Consider the following 19,143-nt stretch of genomic DNA (forward strand, 5'->3'; position numbering starts at 1 on the left):
ATTAGAGAAAATCCAATTTCAATCTAGCAGAAGAGGTTTTGCAATTGTCAGTATTGGCAAGTGCCTAGTTGCTGCCACGCATTTGTGTATCCCAGTAAAATGCATAACTAATGGTTATCTTGCAAGAATTGTTTTCTTTACACATGCACTAACCTAGATTATTTAATTCATGTAAATAGTCTGTTAGGAGCAGTGATTATGTTACCACATTTAGGGGTACATGGCATGTTTGCCTAAATAGCAAAGATACAAATTCATGACTTGTTTATTTAACAGCTCGTAAGCACCTTTCACAACTACTCTAAGTAGCAGCTAGCTAAATAAGTGGCCAACATATTGCTGACAACTGCAAAACTGTATATTAAAATTGTCTTCTCTTTCCTCGAAGTTTTTATTATAGAAAGAGCAGACAACTCCTGTATATGTTGTTTGCATTTGGTATCTCTTAATCATTTGAATGTCTCTAGCATTTGGGTAAACAAACAAAAAAAATGGCTAATAGTCCAGTCTTCGTAGCTATTTTGTTTATCATCCTTGAGATAGGATGTATAGAGTAAATAAAAAGAATGGTACAGAATCTGAGTTGAGTCTTTAAGCTAAACAATAATTAATCACATATTATTTTTGTTTTTTTAATAGTAGAAACTTTTTTATTTGATTGTTTGCTAAAAATGAAGTTAGATTTTTCTCTTGATCTGACTTTTGCATTACACTATTTCTAACCACTGCCAACTATACTACGTATTTACAGCTGTCTGTGTAATAGTTTACACAAATGTATATAGCGTGCAATTGTCTAGTTTCATATTTTGAGATATCCTAAATTGCGAGATATAACTTTAATTTAAAAAATGATACATTATTTAATTTGGCTGACATTATAAATGTTTAAAAGTGTGTGCACTGTCACCAATGGTCCCAAATCTTTAGCTACACTCACACAAGAAATATTGGTTCATAAAAAGCAGCCACCATGTTGATTGTTCTCAGCAGTTTGTAGTATTTAGTAAATGGTAGCATAAAATCAACACAATTGCAAGCAAGATAGATTAAATATTTATTCTACAATTGCATTACTTTGCACTAAAACAAAGTTGCTCACCTGTAGCTTCGTTTTACTAATACCAGCCTTCTTGAGGTTTAATTTTCAACCTATCAAGTTTTTATACAAGAACATGGCAGAATTTATGAAGCTCAAGTTAAAAAAGCTAAAGCAATGCTAGATACTGTCTTAATTGAAGATTCAGTATGTTTCCATGACCTGTGACCTGTGGTCATGACCCTTGTAATCCGCAAGTTTCTGTCATCCGCAAGACGGTAACTGTGCGAAATCCCATGAGTTAAGTGAGTTGTGTTACTTGCAAATTTTTATCAAATGCTTTACTCTTGTAACAGATGGAGATGGTGTTCGCGAATAAGCAGGAAAAATAACATTTTTAGCTTCAGTTGTTCTTATTTGGAAAGGCTGCAGCTAAGCGAGACACAGTGTGCTGCAATGAGCTCTGGGATATAATTACTTATCTTTCTTGACAAGGCACGGATTAACGTAATGTTAATCCACTATTGAGGATTAACATAATGTTAATTCTCAATATGCAAATGTTCATTGAAACACTTATTACACCGTAACTCAATGTGCACACAATTCCAAATCCACATAATCCTCCCTATCAAAACATAGTGACTGACTATGTTTTATGTCTGCACTGTAACAAACACTGACAGGATGCAAACACTTTCAAAGAAGATATACTTGATGGCATATTAAGATATATTTGAGTTGGTAAAACTTACCTAAAGTATAAAGAGAAAGTAACAACTAAAATATCAAATGTCTGGCATTACTTGTATAGTATATAGTTAATTGTTATGAGAGAAACATTACAGAGAAATGAGATTCCCAATAGGGTAGACATGGCAGACACTGATTGGTCAGAAAGGTACAACTGTACACCAAAGATCAATATATAAGTCAACTGTATTTAGTAGCATAAGTATTGCAGAATTGAACTAGTTTAACTTACTAGCTAGGAAAAGCTAAATACTACACTTGGCTGTCCATCCGTATGCTAGAAAACATAGTCACAACTTGGCTAAAGTCGGGCCTGTCCTTGGGGCTACTAGACCAACATTGATAAGCTATTGTCTGCAGCTGCGAAGGCATATTGTTACCTGCGCTAGGTTCGATGTCACCAGAACTATAACCAGCTATTACTTGTTCATTTGTCTTATCCGGGTATGGTATTTCAGCACCGGTGAAAACCTCGTATAAGAAACATCCAAAACTCCAAATGTCAGATTTGGTAGAAAAATCTTGCTCGATCCAAGCTTCCGGAGATGTCCAGCGGAGAGGTAGTAGAAAGCCAGATGTTACTTGTACGTACTCACTAGCATAGATGTCTCTAGAGAGGCTTAGGCTAGCGACCTTGACATTGAGGTTGGGCTCTAGGAGAATATTACGGGATGCTAAGTCTTTATGCACAAACCTGCAGGCTGAGAGATGACTCATTGCACTCGCCACCTGGAAATAAGACAATTGAGATGAAAAGAATTGAAAATTCCGGAAAAGCTAAAATGAATTTTAAAAATACATCAGTTTAAAAACCGTTTTTGTTTTTAAATGTTAAATTTTACAGTTCTGTCTAAGAAGTTTCGAATAATTATATACTTTCATCAATTGTGATTCTTATACAATAGACTGACATAGGCCAAGCAAAATATTTGTGACTCAAAACTTCTTTCAATTAAAAGTACGTTTTTGTTGTTGTGGATATTCTGTTTTGAAGAGGTTCTTTTTGATTGTTGATATGGATTATATTGTATTTGATTATTGTATGTAAGAAAAAATGATTTTATATAGAGATATTTCACATGTGAGCTCACCCCGGAGCGCATCAAGCTCTCATGTCAAGGTATGACTGTATGTTAACATATTACAGCTCTCCAACTGTGTGGAAAATGTACTACAAATGGTGTTGTAATCAAGAACCCATGTAAAATATACAATATATATACAATACATATATATACAATATACAATACAACTCACAAAAAGATGGAACTTATAAAATTTCAAGCTTGGATCTATAAAACAAAAAAACATATTGTCTACGAACACAAAAACACCATAGTTATAACTATAATTTCTTTAAACAGTTAATTCGTTGATTTCAGTCTCAAGAAATTGCATACAATGCCACAGTGACAGTTATATCGTGTATGACACAAATGTAGGGGTAAAGTTAACATAATTTAACAATAGTTTTAACAAAAGAAAAATTAAACGAGATTAGAATTAGATTCAAAACTAGATTTGGAAGACAAACATTTCTTGACTAGTATGTCATTTATGAAAGCGTAAGGAAAGGTTATTTTTAAGAAAGATTTGAGTCGCAAGATATTTTACAGTATTTTCTTCCCTTTACCGATAGAAGGATGAAGAAAGTTGTTGATCTAGATCACTTTTTTCCAAAAAAAGCATCACAATGACTTTAAGTTTAATTATAGACAAACATTGTTTTTATTGAAGTGGCTCACAACGTATAAACAACAAGTGATCTATTATACAGGTATTTGAATATGGAGATTTGGTGCTATGTTGCAGTTTTTTCCTTTTTCATGGTCAGATCTAGTTTCTGACTTTGGTAAGGGAGAGGCAACTTTAAATCACTTTTTTTATTTTTATGAGCACATGACATTATGAGCTTTACAATAAAAACAGGCTGTTAAGCTTAAGTTGAAAATTTTAATGACAGCAGGCAGCATGCTTTTTTGATCAGCGGACAAAAATATTATATGCTCATCGCATGTTGAAATTATAATTTCATAACCTTAGATGGCTGACAGCTATCTAAGACATATTGACTGCCAACTGGATATCTTTAGGTTTTAGGGATTCAGCATGATATATAGACTATACCTTTAAACTGTTTAAAGGTATAGTCTGTAAAGTTTTAAACTATACCTTGATATAGTTTAAAACTTCAAACAAAACATGGTTCGAAAATATTGAACTATTTCCTAAAAGAAATTTTTTTTACTTTGTCTGCCCTTCTCGTGTTATAACCTTCACATGCTACGTACTTCTTTCGTACAAGCACGTATAGCACAAAATTGAATCTTGGACTGTTTCTATAGCTTAAATGCAGCTAGAAATAACATTTTATTTCAGCCACTTTATAATAATTCGGCTGATTTGAAAATTTTTTTTTAGATACTAATAACGTTTGACGAATTTGGAAATGTTTAAAATGCGATATGAAAATATCTGAACTTAAGACATTGGCGCAAAAATGTCCACATTTTATCTTATCTATATATAGTTAACAAATTAGGTTTGAAAACTATTTGGCTGCAATTATATAAACGTTAGGATAGATTTATTAGCGTAAAATTAAAATATCTTTAGCATGGTATAAAAACTGACACAGTAATAATACATTGCTAACAACATAGTTTTGCATTCTCCCAAGTTTATAATATTCTACATAGCTATTATCAACATAAATGTTTTCATTGTTTTGTTATTGCTTCTGCACAAATGCAACTAACACTTGAAATGTTTCCAGAAAAAATACCTTCAAATTAAAGTTAATCTATTAGTTTTCAACAATTTTTTAAAAATAAATAAAGTTAGCGCTTTTTATTCTTTCGCCATTTAAATAACCAATTATTTCCTGTTATTAATATATATTCTTTAGACTATCAATCAGCCTAATGAAGTCTTGACAAAGGATTACTTCTGAGTTCATGGAAATGCAGATAATTTTCTACAATTCTTGATCATTACCTGGTGACACATAGAAAGCTTTTGAGCAGCGTCGGGAGGTTCTATCGTAAGTTCTTGGCTATTGCTGTTGCTGCCGCTAGTGGCTAGAAGAAACTGCTTCAAGTCTCCCTGAATGAAAGTAAAACCATCTTACTGCTATCATAAAGCATAATTAATTATGCTTAAAATACTTGAGGAGCGGGACGTGACCAGACAGACAGTCAGCCAAGCTTAAACTTGAATTAAATTGTGAACTTTTAAATTTGGATACAAATTTAAACAAACAATATGTAACGGCTAGTTGCTAATTTAACTAAGGTTATTGAATTGATGCCAGGGCTACTGAACCCACCACTAAAGAACTCGAAGAATTTTTTTACCATAATTGCTATAAAAATATTACAAGGCCCCATGATTATAGCATAAAACTGGTATTTTAATAATACTTGAAAGTCTCAACTGGCTAAAATTTGACAAGATCATTGTCATTCAACAGAAGCATTCCTTTTGTTGCTGGAAGCAAGATATCTTTTTTTAGCCTTTAATAAACTGCAAAACAGACATAACTAGCTGATGAAATGTTCTTGATTCAAAAATGTTTTTATACAAACAAGCACCAGAATGCTAAATTTTTTATTCATTTCCAAATGATATTGAAAACATTACTGTTGCTGACAGCATTTATTGCACAGAGTATTAGCACCTAGCCTATAGATTATAGCATATGTATCATGATTACATGTATCATATAGCCTAAAAACTAGAAATACTTAAAGATCTGAGCTACACCTTTGCACCTTACTTTATCTATTATCTTGTTATGCTATGATTAATATAAACAAAACAAACAAACACAGATTAAATGTTATTTCAAAGAGGAGACAACTTCAAAGTTGCAAGTTACCACTTTGAAGCCTGGACCTATGATAATTTGAGAAGCTGTTCCCACGTAAATTGTTCCACATAATCTTATGCTTGAGGTGAAACCTGGCTGCATAGTTCCGCTTAGATTTTTTTTACATTTTCAGTTTAAATAGAATTACAAAATTGGGCGCTCTGGGAGTAATACATTTTTAGTCAAATTCCAAAGCTTCCCATTGATTCAACTATTAGTTTTTGAGATATCATTAAGATACCAAGGGCATTTCTAACCAATAGGAAAATGAAAGATGGCTGCTGACTGAACATCAGTTTTTAATGACCCACTGATTAAACTTCTTAGTAATGAAGGATCAAAAATAGACAAAGCTAGAAAGCTTCTTCTTGTCAGCAACAAGAGATTTATAGCAAAATTATTGTTTTTCTATTCATAACAAATATACACACTCTATCAGACTCAGTGTGTCTTCAGTTATCTCTAAAACATCATTTCTTTGAGAGAAGGTGAAAAAAAGCTATTTACTCTAGTTGATGTCAGTTTTTCTTATCCAGTTCTGCCAGCTTGAAGCTTCAATATGATATTCAGTTTAAAAAGGAGTTGTCCTATCCTAAGTGCTATCACAGTTGATGGAAAGTTGTTAATACAGTCTAGAATCAGGGGACCTGTTTTTGCAAGATTAGGCTTGAATGTGCTAATGAAAAACTGTAGATGGTGCATACAGGCCGGCAGAACCATGTAATAATACTATGGTTGATATAGCCCGTTTCTACTATAAATACTTCTTGTTAAGCAACCAGCTTTAAACAAACACTTCTAAACATCGATATTCATCACTTACCCACTCGCAGTACTCCATGACCATGTAAATAGGCTCAGTTTCTTTGCATATAGCCAATAATCTGCAAATTCTCTCATGGTTTAATTTACGGAACATTTCCACTTCGGCCCTAAACTCCATTTGCACATTTTCCTCTCGGTTGAGGAGTCGCTTGATGCATACGAGGTCCTCGTCTCTAGAGCTTTTAGCTAGGAACACATCTCCATAAATGCCATTACCTGCAAACACACTTTCATCAGTCTATCCATCATCCAAGTAGCTATGTTTAATGAAAATTAAAAGAACAAACATTTTTAAAATATTGATTATCAGATGTGAACATGGTTTGATTTGCCACATCAGAACTAAAATTATTCAATTGGTAAAAGGTTCAAAAACTAAATGGTTTTGTGAAAGCAAAAAATCGCAACTGCTTTAACCTGATGATGATGAAGTCTAACAGTTATACAATGTGTTGCATGGCCTGTCTACTGCACAAATGGTTTGGTTCCCCACAGCAAAACTAAAATCAGTCAAAGTGTAAAACTTTAAAGGACTTAATTGTTCTGTGAAAAAAATTAGATGAATTAAATTATTACTATTTCTTTTATTACTAATTACTATAAGCATTTTACATACATATAATGTACATGTTACTATATATCAATTGCTATATAACATGTACATATTATATGTAACATGCTATATAACTTTTACATGTTACATATAACATGCTGTGTAATATGTACATTTTATATAGCAATGGAGTGACTCACTTTTGCGTTTATGCTAACAAATAATAAAAATAAAATAAATATCAGTGCTGTATTTCATTGGTTAAAAAAGTGACCCACTTTGTGTAGTTGTAGTTTGAGTTGGTTTGGTGTAAATTCTTTGCGAAATGTGTTTCAATATGTAAACAGAATAGAAACCTTTCCAGACTCTCTTGTCGGAAACACAATTCCAACAAATTGTTCCAGTATAAAAAACACTTTCAGAGCTTTGATCTGTTAGAGTTATAAGTTTTTTACAACCAGTAATAGTTAGTAACACCTCTAAAATGATGCATTATTTTTTATGTAGACATTAAATTAAATTCTATTACACAACTATTTAAAAACTCAAGCTAGTGCCCAACGACCTCTTCAACATCTTACCTAGTACTCCAATATTTTGCAGCTGATTTAGGTCATATTTCATGATATCGGTATTTCCACTAGTAGACTGAGTGCTTTCGTTACTCTTACAACTCCTTGGACTCTGGGTGCCCTTAGACCCTTCCTTTAGCATGTGTGAATCAGTTATTGTCTGGTATTGTTCGTGCATCACATATGCATTTCTATTGGAGAGTCCATTGGCAGGTCTGTCAGCCATGAGGCAATCTGTCTCTCCTGGATTTTCCTGTTCGTTGTTGTGTAGTGTGAGGTGAGCTGTGAAAGAAACATCAACAGCAATTAAAGAAATGCTTGCAAATCTTCTACAATCATCAAGTTTTTTAATAATAACATGACTCTACATAGTTTGAGATCCTGTTGCTCAGCTAAAGCTCTAAACTTAATTTAGTGCCAGTGTATATGGAATTCTTTTTCAATATTGAGATGCTCTCAGATAATAATAGTTTAACCCTTTGAACCCTGTCAGTTTTTGTCAATGCGTGTCGGTAACCCTGGCTAATTTGTCCACCAATCCAAAATTTTGAAACTTTCCTTAAGTATATCGAAACGTGCCTATAATACAATAATATTTGGTAAAACACTCGTAAAAAGGTTGGGCAACCCACAGCAAATGTCATCAAACAAAAAAAACAGTACTTCATCGTTATTCGGGCCAAAACTATAGAAGTTCGTACAATTTTACAAAACTCTTATAACATTTACAGTAGCATCATATCCATTAAGCAATTGTTCATCATCCTTTCATGACTCAAAGTATACTAGAAAATCAAAGTATCATAAAATTCTTTATTTGCATCATAATCATTTATGACCTACCAACAAATGAGTCGTATTGATTTTTTCGCGATATCACTCTAATAAAACTTGTTATTAAAACGAAAGAAGTAGGTAAAGATATTTGAAAACTGTCACAAATGTAAGTAAAATTTCTGGTCTAACATTCTGTGCAAAAATTAATTTGATTGGCTTACGCTGTTACTTAGGAACAGCTTTTGTAAACAGAGCTATGTGAATGTCGAAAACTGGCCTTTAGGGTAGCAGTAGGCCTGGTGATGCCCAGTATTTCTCACGTTTTCAATCAATTAGTCTGCAAGTCGGTGGCTACGAGGCTTTTTAGAACCAAACAGAGTATTGAAACCAAAAATTGTCAGCAATTTTGTAAAAGGCATGAAGTATATGCGTCTGAAGTTTGGATAAAATCAGCAAGAAAATCTAGGAATGCAATGTTTATGCAGACTGACAGACACCCAACCACAAAGTTGAATTCACTCTATTAGAATAAATCGCTAAATATAAATATATTTATAATCAGAGTTATTATATAAAACAAATTTATGTTGCTGACTGCGTAAGTCTACATAAACTATGCAAAAATTATTATTTTTGTCATCGGTTAGTTAATGAGAGATCAATGCATGTGCAGGCTCTGGTTGACCTTGATCGAGCATACTCCTACCTTTCTTTTCTAGCTTTGCCTTCTGTTTTTTTTTCATGAGTCTGATACTGCAGAAGACCACGAGGCCGATAACTAGTGATAGGTATGCTACTGAAGAGCACACAGCGATGACTATAGTTTTGGTGATGCTAATCTTTTGGTCTGACTCGGCCAGCTCGTTCACATTCCCTGGAATCGTTGAATTGGCTAAAATGACACGAGAAGCTTAATGACCTAATGCTCTCACTCAGATATATAAGTTTAAAAACCATCTGTGAAAATCTTACAGTGAAACGGTAATAAATTGATCAGCTGGTAGTAATATTTGTGATGAAACTCACGACGCTAAACAATTTTTTAGCAAAACAAAATTTGAACTTTATCAGTAAAATGATGTCCTTTTTGGATCTGAAACATAGCCACTCTTCAACTCTTGACTAGTAAAATTAAGGTCAATACTAACAACCTTGATTATTAAAAAAGAATAATAATGTATTTTAAAAAAGTATCTACATCCATAACCTGTAGTCTGAGCCTCCAAAACAGATGAACTATTACATCCATAACTCTATTTGACATTATTTCGAAGTTGTCTATGAGGAAAATATATGTAAAGGCTTGACTACACCTGCCGACAAAATGCGTCACCAATGTGCCAAGGTGTAGCGTAGATGGTTGCTGTGGCTACGTAAACCGACACTACTAAATGGTATGTAGTGTTGACAAATAGAATGATCAATGATAGCTGACATCATTCATGGGAAAACCATGACACCTTCACCGGATTTTCCAGTACAGTACCAAAGTATCATTAGAATATTGGCATGGTAGTGCGTATAATCACAGTTATGTGATAGCGCCAACATTTGCATTTATATATTTGGTTGAAAAAGGGTATACATGCTTGTTAACGATACAGACTGACTAAGCTTAAGCAATACTTTCGAATCACAACAAAAACTAATCCATAAAAACAATTTAAGTATTTCATTATCAAAACAACTATTTGAAATGTTTCCTGGCTGTTCCAATTTATGCCTAGTAGCTTCCATGTAGCTGTTAAAAAAGGGAATATATTTGTCAACACATATATTGTTTGTAGCCGTGTTGTTTCCATTGCTTAAGCTCATCTTGGACATGACTAGGATGCACTGAAGACAAATAAAATTGAATCGAGACCATAATAATAAACTATTTCAGCCAATCAAACGTGTGCTGTTTTCATCTCTACTAATGTAGACCACCATCTTTGTTACTGACATGTGTGTAGTCAGACCTTAGCCATATGGTGGATATTAGAGGTCAAAGTCTAACATACTGAAACGTTCACTCATTGCAAGTACAAAAATATTTCTTATTTTTTTTCTGGAGTTTATTCTGATCAGGTGTTACAACTGCGAATAGCTTTTTCATGACATAAAGCTGACCTCAATACTATAATGTATAAGAGGGAAAAATATTCAGAGCTTAAGTAGAAAATAGGAATTTTCATATTCTAGCAACATCTAATTATCAACACCCGTGAATATGAGACCCTGGAAGGTTATGATTAGTATGCCGGCTGCTATGCTGAATGTTATAGGTTCAAATCTCATAGAAATCAAACTTTTTTCAACTTCTGGCCATGAATTCAAACAAATGAATAAATTTGCACGCAGACACACACAAATGCACAATCACTTGCACAAACATACGCGCGGCTCTTTATAAAGTGAAAACCTATTACAAAAGTTCGAAGTTTTTTCGAACTACCATCTACAATGCACAGAAATAAAGTAAACAGACGAATTGGTAAAATTCACTCTTCTTTTAATGTGACAAAGGTAGGTGGTCTACTTACAGATAACTCTCAGTTTCATTTCAGCTCTTTTAAATCCCATAAAGTTACCAACCAAACAGCCATAGGTTGCTTCGTCGGAGAGGTTAGCCGAAAGAATGATAAGGGAGTTATTCTCTAATTGCTGTAAAATATTTATTATAGTGATAGCTGTTAGTATCTATATATGTGTTTAATTTAATGAAAAACATTGTTAGGACTTCTGTTTGTAATAACAGGTATATTAGTTAGGTTTGGGAGAATAAAGACCTCTCATAAACTATCTGAAAATTCACCCATATTGCAAATTAATAAATGAAAATTTAATACAAAAACCAACTTCTGCTAACAATAAACCATGTTACTTTTACTAAATCATTATTTTTTAATGTATTACATTTTACTATGTTTTTAGATAGTTTTACAACTGCTGAGCATTAAGAGTAGACAATTCCTAATTTCAAATGCTAAACTTGTGTGGACCACTTTCAAAAGAAGTATGCTGTACACAGTGAATAATATAGCTATTTAAATGTACTTCGCTTATGAAATAAAACTAATAAAAAAGTTTACCTGGTAATGCAGAGAAGAGTTGAGAGATAGCAGAGTTCCCTCTTTTACCCATTTAATGTTAGGCGTGGGATCACCCACAGCCTCACAATTCATCATAACGTTATCTCCTTCTTTTACACTTTGGTTCTGAGGTTGATATGTAATGGTAGGGCTGACTCCCACGGTGACTGTAATTGTTGCTTCCAAGGTTTCAGGAGTATTGAGAATTGGGTCTGTAGTGGTAACTACACAGGTGTAGGCGCCGGCCATTTCCTTTTGAATGTTATAAAACTTCAGCATTCCTGTGAAACAAAGGGAATACATTTTATTTAATGGCTTCTATTATTAGTTTTTGTGTCTTATTGAGAGTTTTGCCTGCAGAAATAATGATTTCAACTTTATTTACTTGACTAAAGGGCTGAGCATACAAGTTCAAATTGGATAAAACTAATACAAAATTTGCCACTATAAATATTGTAATGAAATCACCTAATGGCGAGTCCATTTTTGTATTTTTTACAGACTGTTCTTAAATTATATGTTATATTGTGAATCTTTTTTTTTGGTTATATCTCGGGCTAGCTTTTTGTATAAAGCGGTTTTTGCCTTCAAAAGAGATTGGTTCTCTCACTACTAGAACTCAGACGTGTACAGACTTTTTTAATTGCTAATAAATTATACTATAGCTAGGGGAATGCCTCGCATTTCACGGGTGTTAAAAATCAGTTTATAAATGATGTAAAAGAACCCAAGTAACATTTTCTGTCTATTACTCACTCACAAATTTTATTGTCCTTAGTTAATTCAAACATCATTGTGTTCGGGTCTAAGGCGGCACGAAAGTTGTTTCGGCATGTTGTGTGTTTGGCCAACTGTGCTGGTAGTTTAGTAGTGGAATCAGACAGTTTTCGGTGGCTGTCTTCGTTTCTCGACACGTTTTTATTTCCAGTAATTATCTTCCATCCAAGCTTGGCATTAGGATTTTTGAATTTTAACAAGCAACACATAGCTGATGATTAATAGACCAATTTTTTTGATCAGAACATTTGACATTTACTCTGTGAATTGGTTTCGTTGGACTACTTGAATTAATTCTGTGAGTGTCTTTTAAAGGTGACAAACAGTTTGCGTCGATGATATTCCATCTTTTATAAAGTCGCTATGTTTTTTATTGCAGTGGAAGAACTTGTTGTAAATATGTTGTTCAATTGTAGATTTCACGGTTTCGGTTTTGGATTCAATACAATAGCAATGAGTCATCTCCAAATCAGTGATTCAATTCCACCTTTAAACACTCGGAAGCTTTGAACCTAGCGTAATGTAGTTGCCTGCCACTTGCCATTAGCCAATCTGCCAAGAGCCGCATGGTCCAGCTCTTAGCTAAGTGCCACAAAGGCAAATGACCAGAAAGGCAACTGAATACACTGTTAGTTATTTTTTACCTACCATCTTCACTAAATACTCCATCCGGAAGTGTTACTTGGTCTGGAAAATGTCTCCATTCTATATTAGGCGTTCTCTCAGCTTTAGCACGACACGGCACAGAACCAGTTGTTCCCAGTTCAAAACTCATACTTCGTGGTTGAGGGTAGAACTTGAGTTTTTCTACAATAAAACACATGAATCAAGTTTAAATTTATTATTGTTTAAAGAAAAAAGCTTTGAATAAAAAAAGCTATTGAAATTTTGGATTTCCTTTAAAAATGATTTACTTTATCTAAAAATGAACTTAAACAGAGTTTTAGTAGATTTTATCAGAAATTGTTGGTTTTTTAAAATTATTTGCGATTGTTTTTGATGTTTGAAGCGATCTGACTGCCAGAATGTTTCCAGGCTAAAATAAAAAAACATTGATTGCTGTTGAAATGTTCAGAAGAGAAATATATGCAAAATGACATCACTAGCTGTTATCGTTGCGATAGTAAATATCGGCTATTGCGTTTAAGTTGCAGCGTTACGCGTCTCTATTCTGTCATTTGCTCTCGCTTTCTGCAATTGCAATTTCACTTGATTTGAGAGTTTTAACTGCGACCAAGTTTTATTGATTTATTTTTGAAACATACTCACAGTCAGACTACCTCAAACATCAAAATAGATTGCAAATGATAAAAAAATACATTCTAACAAAAACTCAACTAAAGTTTTGTGCAAGTTTATCTTTAACTAGAAAAAATACTACTTGAAGATAATTCTGTTACGGAAACACCAATTACTAAAAGAGCTCGTTGGCAAAAAACTCAACTAAAGATTTATGGAACAAAAAAAAGCGATGACAGACATTTGATTTAGCAGGCAGTTTAATTAAAACTTTGTAAGTAACAGATATTATACATTATTATGTCCGTATTGTGCAGTTTAATACCTACATAATATTTTCTCAACATGCAAATTTTCTAAACTATGAAGTAAAATTCTAGGAGATATTTAGATCAAAATCTGAACTAGTTTTCGTTATTTAACATTTAAAGTTTCTCCAGGCATTGTAATTGTGTGAATGCATGTAAATTCAACAAAATAAATTAAAGAGAAAACATGAAAATATGAAAAATTCAGAAGTACAGAGCTAAAAATTGAATATAGCATCTTATCAGATTCACATATCATTTTTAACCTAGCGTTACAAGTTTTAGTGTTTTATTATAAGTTCTAAGTCTTTAGTAAAAAGTTACAATGATAATCTCAACAAATAGTATTTTTAGATATAGAAAATAGTAAACAAAATTAAAAAGATCTGAAAAAAAGTGCTTTGAAAATTTCAATTCATTTTCCTTCTGCTAAGTTGGCCTTCCATGATCAAGTATGACACAAGTTGAACAAAACAAATAATTTGAAAATTTTTTTAGCTGATCAAGTTTGAGAAAGCATAAATGTTCACAAACAAATTTGAACAAAAATTTTTTAACTTAAAATATTTTTTGAGATTGCTTTCCAGAATTTGCAAAAATTCAACTAAAATGGCTTCCCGAGATTTGATGGAGAATTAAAGCAGAGGCCTAATTTAACACGCTGCAGGTTGGAGATGGAAAAGACTGAAGTAAAGATGTTAGTCTATTGCTCACTGCTGCTTACTGAAAGCCACAGCAAACCTTTGAAATTTTCAAAATGTTTCTGAATTGGAATTAAAAATAAGTAAGTAAATTGAAGCAAAAATATATAATATAAATTAAGAAAAAAGTAGGAAAATTGCAGCACAAAGGAAAGCTAAACTCTGCATCAGTTTTATACCACAAGAGTTTTCAAGCAAGTGTCGTCAATTGCAGTAGAGACAGATGTGATTACAAGAAGAACTTAATAGGCTTAAATGAAAGTAAAAACTTAATTTAAAGTAGCCTACTTTGTTACTGTTTTGAAACTGTTTTTATCAGCAATCTTTTTAGTTTAGATACAAAAAATCATAATGCTAAAAATATGTATATACATGAAAGTAGATGATTTTTTATCAAAGTTTTTTTTGTGGCAGCTACGACGTTGTTTTAGCTTGGAGCTGGTCAAGTGTGAAGCAACTTTGTAGCTGCCATGAAAGGTTTTAGTTATAAAACCGTCTGGTTTTAATAATTTCAACTCTTAAAGTTTAAAGTTTTTTTTGTAACTTAATTACTTTGAAACGAAATAAAAATAAAATTCAATATTTCTTATAATTGCTTCAACTTTTTTGAACCAGTGAAAATAATTGTGTAATAAGAAATGGGAACCAGCTTAAAACCCATTAAAAATTATCAGTTATGTTCTCTTGAATCTATAAAACTGCTTGCAACAAATTTGCATTCAAAAAAACTTCTGCTACTGATGATCAAATACAATTTTGATAGTGAACTCTGGTATAAAGTAGAGACTAGCTTACCAATAATGTTAAGATTAATAGTCTGAGATTCTACCGCTTCCTGTTGGCTAGTGTTAACAACGCAGCTGTAGGCCCCCTCCATACTTGGTTTTGCAAACTGAAAAGCTAGTTTACCACTCTGCTGGTCTAAAGTCAACTCCTGACGTTCAAACACCTGAAAAACATACAACATATATTAAACATCCAATTTTCATTTGTGTATTCTATAAATATTCTAAAAAAAATTACAAGTATACTACAAATATAAATGAACCATATTTCTGTACACTATATATCTGTAAAGCTTTAGTATTAACCAAGCTGCACTTGATTTTTGTTTCAAGTAGTTTCTTCATATCTAGGCAAATAATAACCAAGTGTGTATTCAATGTTTTCAAAAAGATTTACTCTCTCATTCTTCCAACTGAGATTTGTAATCAGCTAGGAGACACATTTAGTTTTCCAATTGATGTAACTTTAGGAAGGTACACTATTAAACCTCTGTATTAAACTGCTCACAAAAGAAACATCAGTGGTTAAGATGCTGACTTATTATTAATAGGTCAGTGGTTCAAGTCGAACAAGGACAGTCGGTGGTGCTTGTTAGGGCATCTAGCCACAATTACACTTGTACAACACCAGTTCAAAGTCTGCAGAGCATGATCAGAAAAAACAACCCCAGCGCAAGGCAGCAGTCTATAAACATTCTGTGATTATATTATTACTAGTATGCTTAACGGTTATGAAGATGTTGTGAGTAGTCAGCATGTGCTTAGTGATTGGGTAAAGTGGTAAGGCGGCCGAGTAGTGTTGTGGTTAGCATACCAGTGTGTAATACAAAGAGTCTGAGTTCGAATCTTGCGCAAGGCAATTTTTTTGCTGATGGTGTTACTATGGCTTCAAACAGACAGACAGAAAAACTAACAGATATGTATCTTATTATAGTAAATATTTTCTATAGCCTCAGCTGCTATAATAAAATTTAGCAAAAATAAAACAAAGCTTGAGGATATTGCCTCATATAAAATTCGCTGAACCATTTTTACTGCTACTGACAACAGGGCATTCAAATACTAAAAATAAACCAACTTTACCTCTTTATTAAGTGGTTTTGAATCTTTATACCAGATGACTTGTGTCCATGGTGGTGCTGACCCATTGTAACCACACTGTAACTGCCCTGTCTGACCTTCCTTTATCTCTGTGTCAGTTGGCATCTGGGTTATTATTGGAGGAACTGTCACAAGACATCAAACATCGTTCATTTTACCAGCAAGTAAAAACTTTTCTAGTTGATGTTAAAGGGTAAATCACATCAAAAATTTAAGATTCTCATTAAAAAGTATATTTTCTATTATTTGAAATTTTGTTTGCTGTTTTTGGTAATCTGACTGGCAAAAGTTGGCCAAATTTGTTTGTAGTTAAAATGCTCAGAAGAAAAAAGTTCTTCAAAAAGGATGCCAATAGTTGCACTCCCAATTTGTATCTCTAATTAATACAGAAACCATTGTATTCAGGTTGCAGTGTTGTGTCGGAACCAACCATAAAATCATTACGTGTGGCTGTACTTTTAAGAGTTCACACATGTTTAGATTGCCTTTTACTAGAAACAACAAACATTTTTACAGTTTTCTGCCAATCATATACGGTACTCCTTGTCTGAGCATTTTAACTTCAATCAAATTTTGTCAACTTGAACCTTGAAACGTGTTGGCAGACCAAGATGACAGTTAACTCGCCTGTCATCTTGGACTGTCCCAAGATGACAGGTGGTTGTCTAATAACTTACTAACCTTTTAAGATCACAAGGTTTCCAGTAGATAAAACATTAGAAACCTTGTGATCTTTTGTCTTACTCATCTTCTATTTAATTACATTTCTCAAAAAATTTCAGAATACAATGTAAGAAATTTGTCTGCATTTCTCATGCGTATTAGTTAGTGTACTCAATAAACACAAACACTTTGGTTTATTTAGTGTAATTGAGCAAGCGAGCAATATGAGCCAGATGAAGGGAGCATTGAAAATCATTTCAAAAAATTATAAATATTTTTTAAATATATATAATGTTATTTTGTATTTGCTCATGAGTTTTGGAATAAAACCTAAAATATAGCCTCAGATACATTGCTATAGACGTTTCATATGATTTAAAGATAGTTTGGTTAGAATTTGTTTTATAGTTTCTCTCAAAATTAGCTGTAAACATATGAGTATTTGACGCTAATAAGACCATATATTTATCACTTATAAACAATAAGCACGACTATTGAAATCATTTTCAAAGAAGTCTTGTCACGCCTTTTTCTTCTGAGCATTTTACGCCCAATCAAGTTTTGTTGATTTTAACCTTGAAACATCTTGGCAGTTAGATAACATGAAACAACAAACGAAATCTCAAATGACAGAAAAATATCTATAATTTTTGGTACAATTTTTTAAACATTGATTCCAGTGACTTTTTAACATCACAATTTCTATATCAAAGGTGAAAATATATACAGTCAAACATGGATAACTCCGTCCACAGATAGCTCGAACACATGGTTAATTCGAACATTTCTTTTGGTCCGTTCCCACGTAATGATAAATTGCTATAGATAACTCGAACTCAACACTGTTAATTCGAACTGTTTTTTTGCCCAACGGTACCGAAACGGTTGTTATTGCTTTAGAAAATCACTTTATTCAAAGCCATAGAGGTAAACTTCATATTTTCGTAATTCATAAGCATCGTTATTACCACCATCGGCAAAATATTTTTGTCAACGACTTTTCTAAAAGTTTGATGAAATTTGATTTATATTGCGATACGATGAATAGCACGGGCTAGCCGGGTCACGCGCGCAAGGATTTTTGCCACGCACATACAAAACAAAGTTCCGTGTTGAATCAACGTCGGAATGTTGAATGTTTAAAACATCTTAAAAATTGTTGTAATTAAACGTATACGTTGTCTGAGCTACAAAAAACTATTCATCGTTTGACCTAAACACAGAATACGTGTGTACATTCAATAAGTATCTATTAAAAAAGCGTGAGTGATATAGAATGTATCGTAAAACCTCGTAAAACTTCTAATTGAACTGCCTCGGAGTGTTGCTCTTAACGAATCCCAGGTAAAGTAAGGTAATCTGCATAAACTTCAAGAAAAAACGGCAAAATTGATCGTGGGTAATACCCCAAAAGAAAAAAATGTCTTTTCTTTTGAGCATTTCAACAACGATCAAGTTTTGCCAATGTCAATCTGAAAGACGTCCTGGCAATAACATCACCTCAAACAACAAACCAATCTCAAGTGATAGAAAAATCTCTATACTTTTTCATGAAAACGTTTTAAACTTTACATTAGAAGCATTTAATTTGAAACAAGCCATTTGTGCTTTTGATTTATATTATAGTTTGTATATGTACATGTATCTACTAATAAATAAGTAAATATATGGACTTGTGACAGTGCTCTGATAACTTGAACGCTCTGATAATTCGAACACTTTTGCTCGGTCCTTGAAGTTCGAGTTATCCATGTTTGACTGTATAATATATAATGAAAGGTGAAAATAAAATAAGCAATTCTTACAGCTTGCAAGCATATAAGATATTTATTTGAAAAATACTGATAAAAAATCAAAGATAGTTCTTATATATTATTTAATCTCAACTTTTATTCATCTCACTAACCTGTTACAATGATTTCTACAGTGATCTCTCTTTTACCAGCCATATTTTCCGCCACACACGTATAGTTTGCGTTGTGGCTGACATCAACTGGGTTGAAGATGAGCTTATTACCAGAGACAGATAGTTTGACTCCAGGCACAATTGCCTCTCCGGCTGAGTTCAACCAACTACGATGAGTAAACCTACTTGATGAATGACT

At 32.9% G+C, this 19,143-nt stretch overlaps 1 protein-coding gene across 1 annotated transcript in view; it reads right to left on the reverse strand.

The window, feature by feature from the left end:
- Positions 1 to 1,753: 1,753 nt before the first annotated feature.
- Positions 1,754 to 19,143, reverse strand: part of LOC137399444 (inactive tyrosine-protein kinase 7-like) — a 61,600-nt gene continuing 44,210 nt past the window's right edge. The window contains exons 7-17 of the mRNA XM_068085563.1: positions 18,945 to 19,111; positions 16,358 to 16,500; positions 15,285 to 15,438; positions 12,890 to 13,048; positions 11,465 to 11,745; positions 10,916 to 11,036; positions 9,097 to 9,282; positions 7,623 to 7,895; positions 6,487 to 6,704; positions 4,790 to 4,897; positions 1,754 to 2,521 (exon numbers count right to left, since the gene is read on the reverse strand). Coding sequence (XP_067941664.1) covers positions 2,045 to 2,521; positions 4,790 to 4,897; positions 6,487 to 6,704; positions 7,623 to 7,895; positions 9,097 to 9,282; positions 10,916 to 11,036; positions 11,465 to 11,745; positions 12,890 to 13,048; positions 15,285 to 15,438; positions 16,358 to 16,500; positions 18,945 to 19,111 — 2,287 coding nt within the window. The 3' untranslated portion in view covers positions 1,754 to 2,044. The remainder of the gene's footprint in view (positions 2,522 to 4,789; positions 4,898 to 6,486; positions 6,705 to 7,622; positions 7,896 to 9,096; positions 9,283 to 10,915; positions 11,037 to 11,464; positions 11,746 to 12,889; positions 13,049 to 15,284; positions 15,439 to 16,357; positions 16,501 to 18,944; positions 19,112 to 19,143) is intronic.

Source organism: Watersipora subatra, chromosome 7 (genome assembly GCF_963576615.1).
Source record: "Watersipora subatra chromosome 7, tzWatSuba1.1, whole genome shotgun sequence".
Classification (NCBI taxonomy): Eukaryota; Metazoa; Bryozoa; class Gymnolaemata; order Cheilostomatida; family Watersiporidae; genus Watersipora; species Watersipora subatra.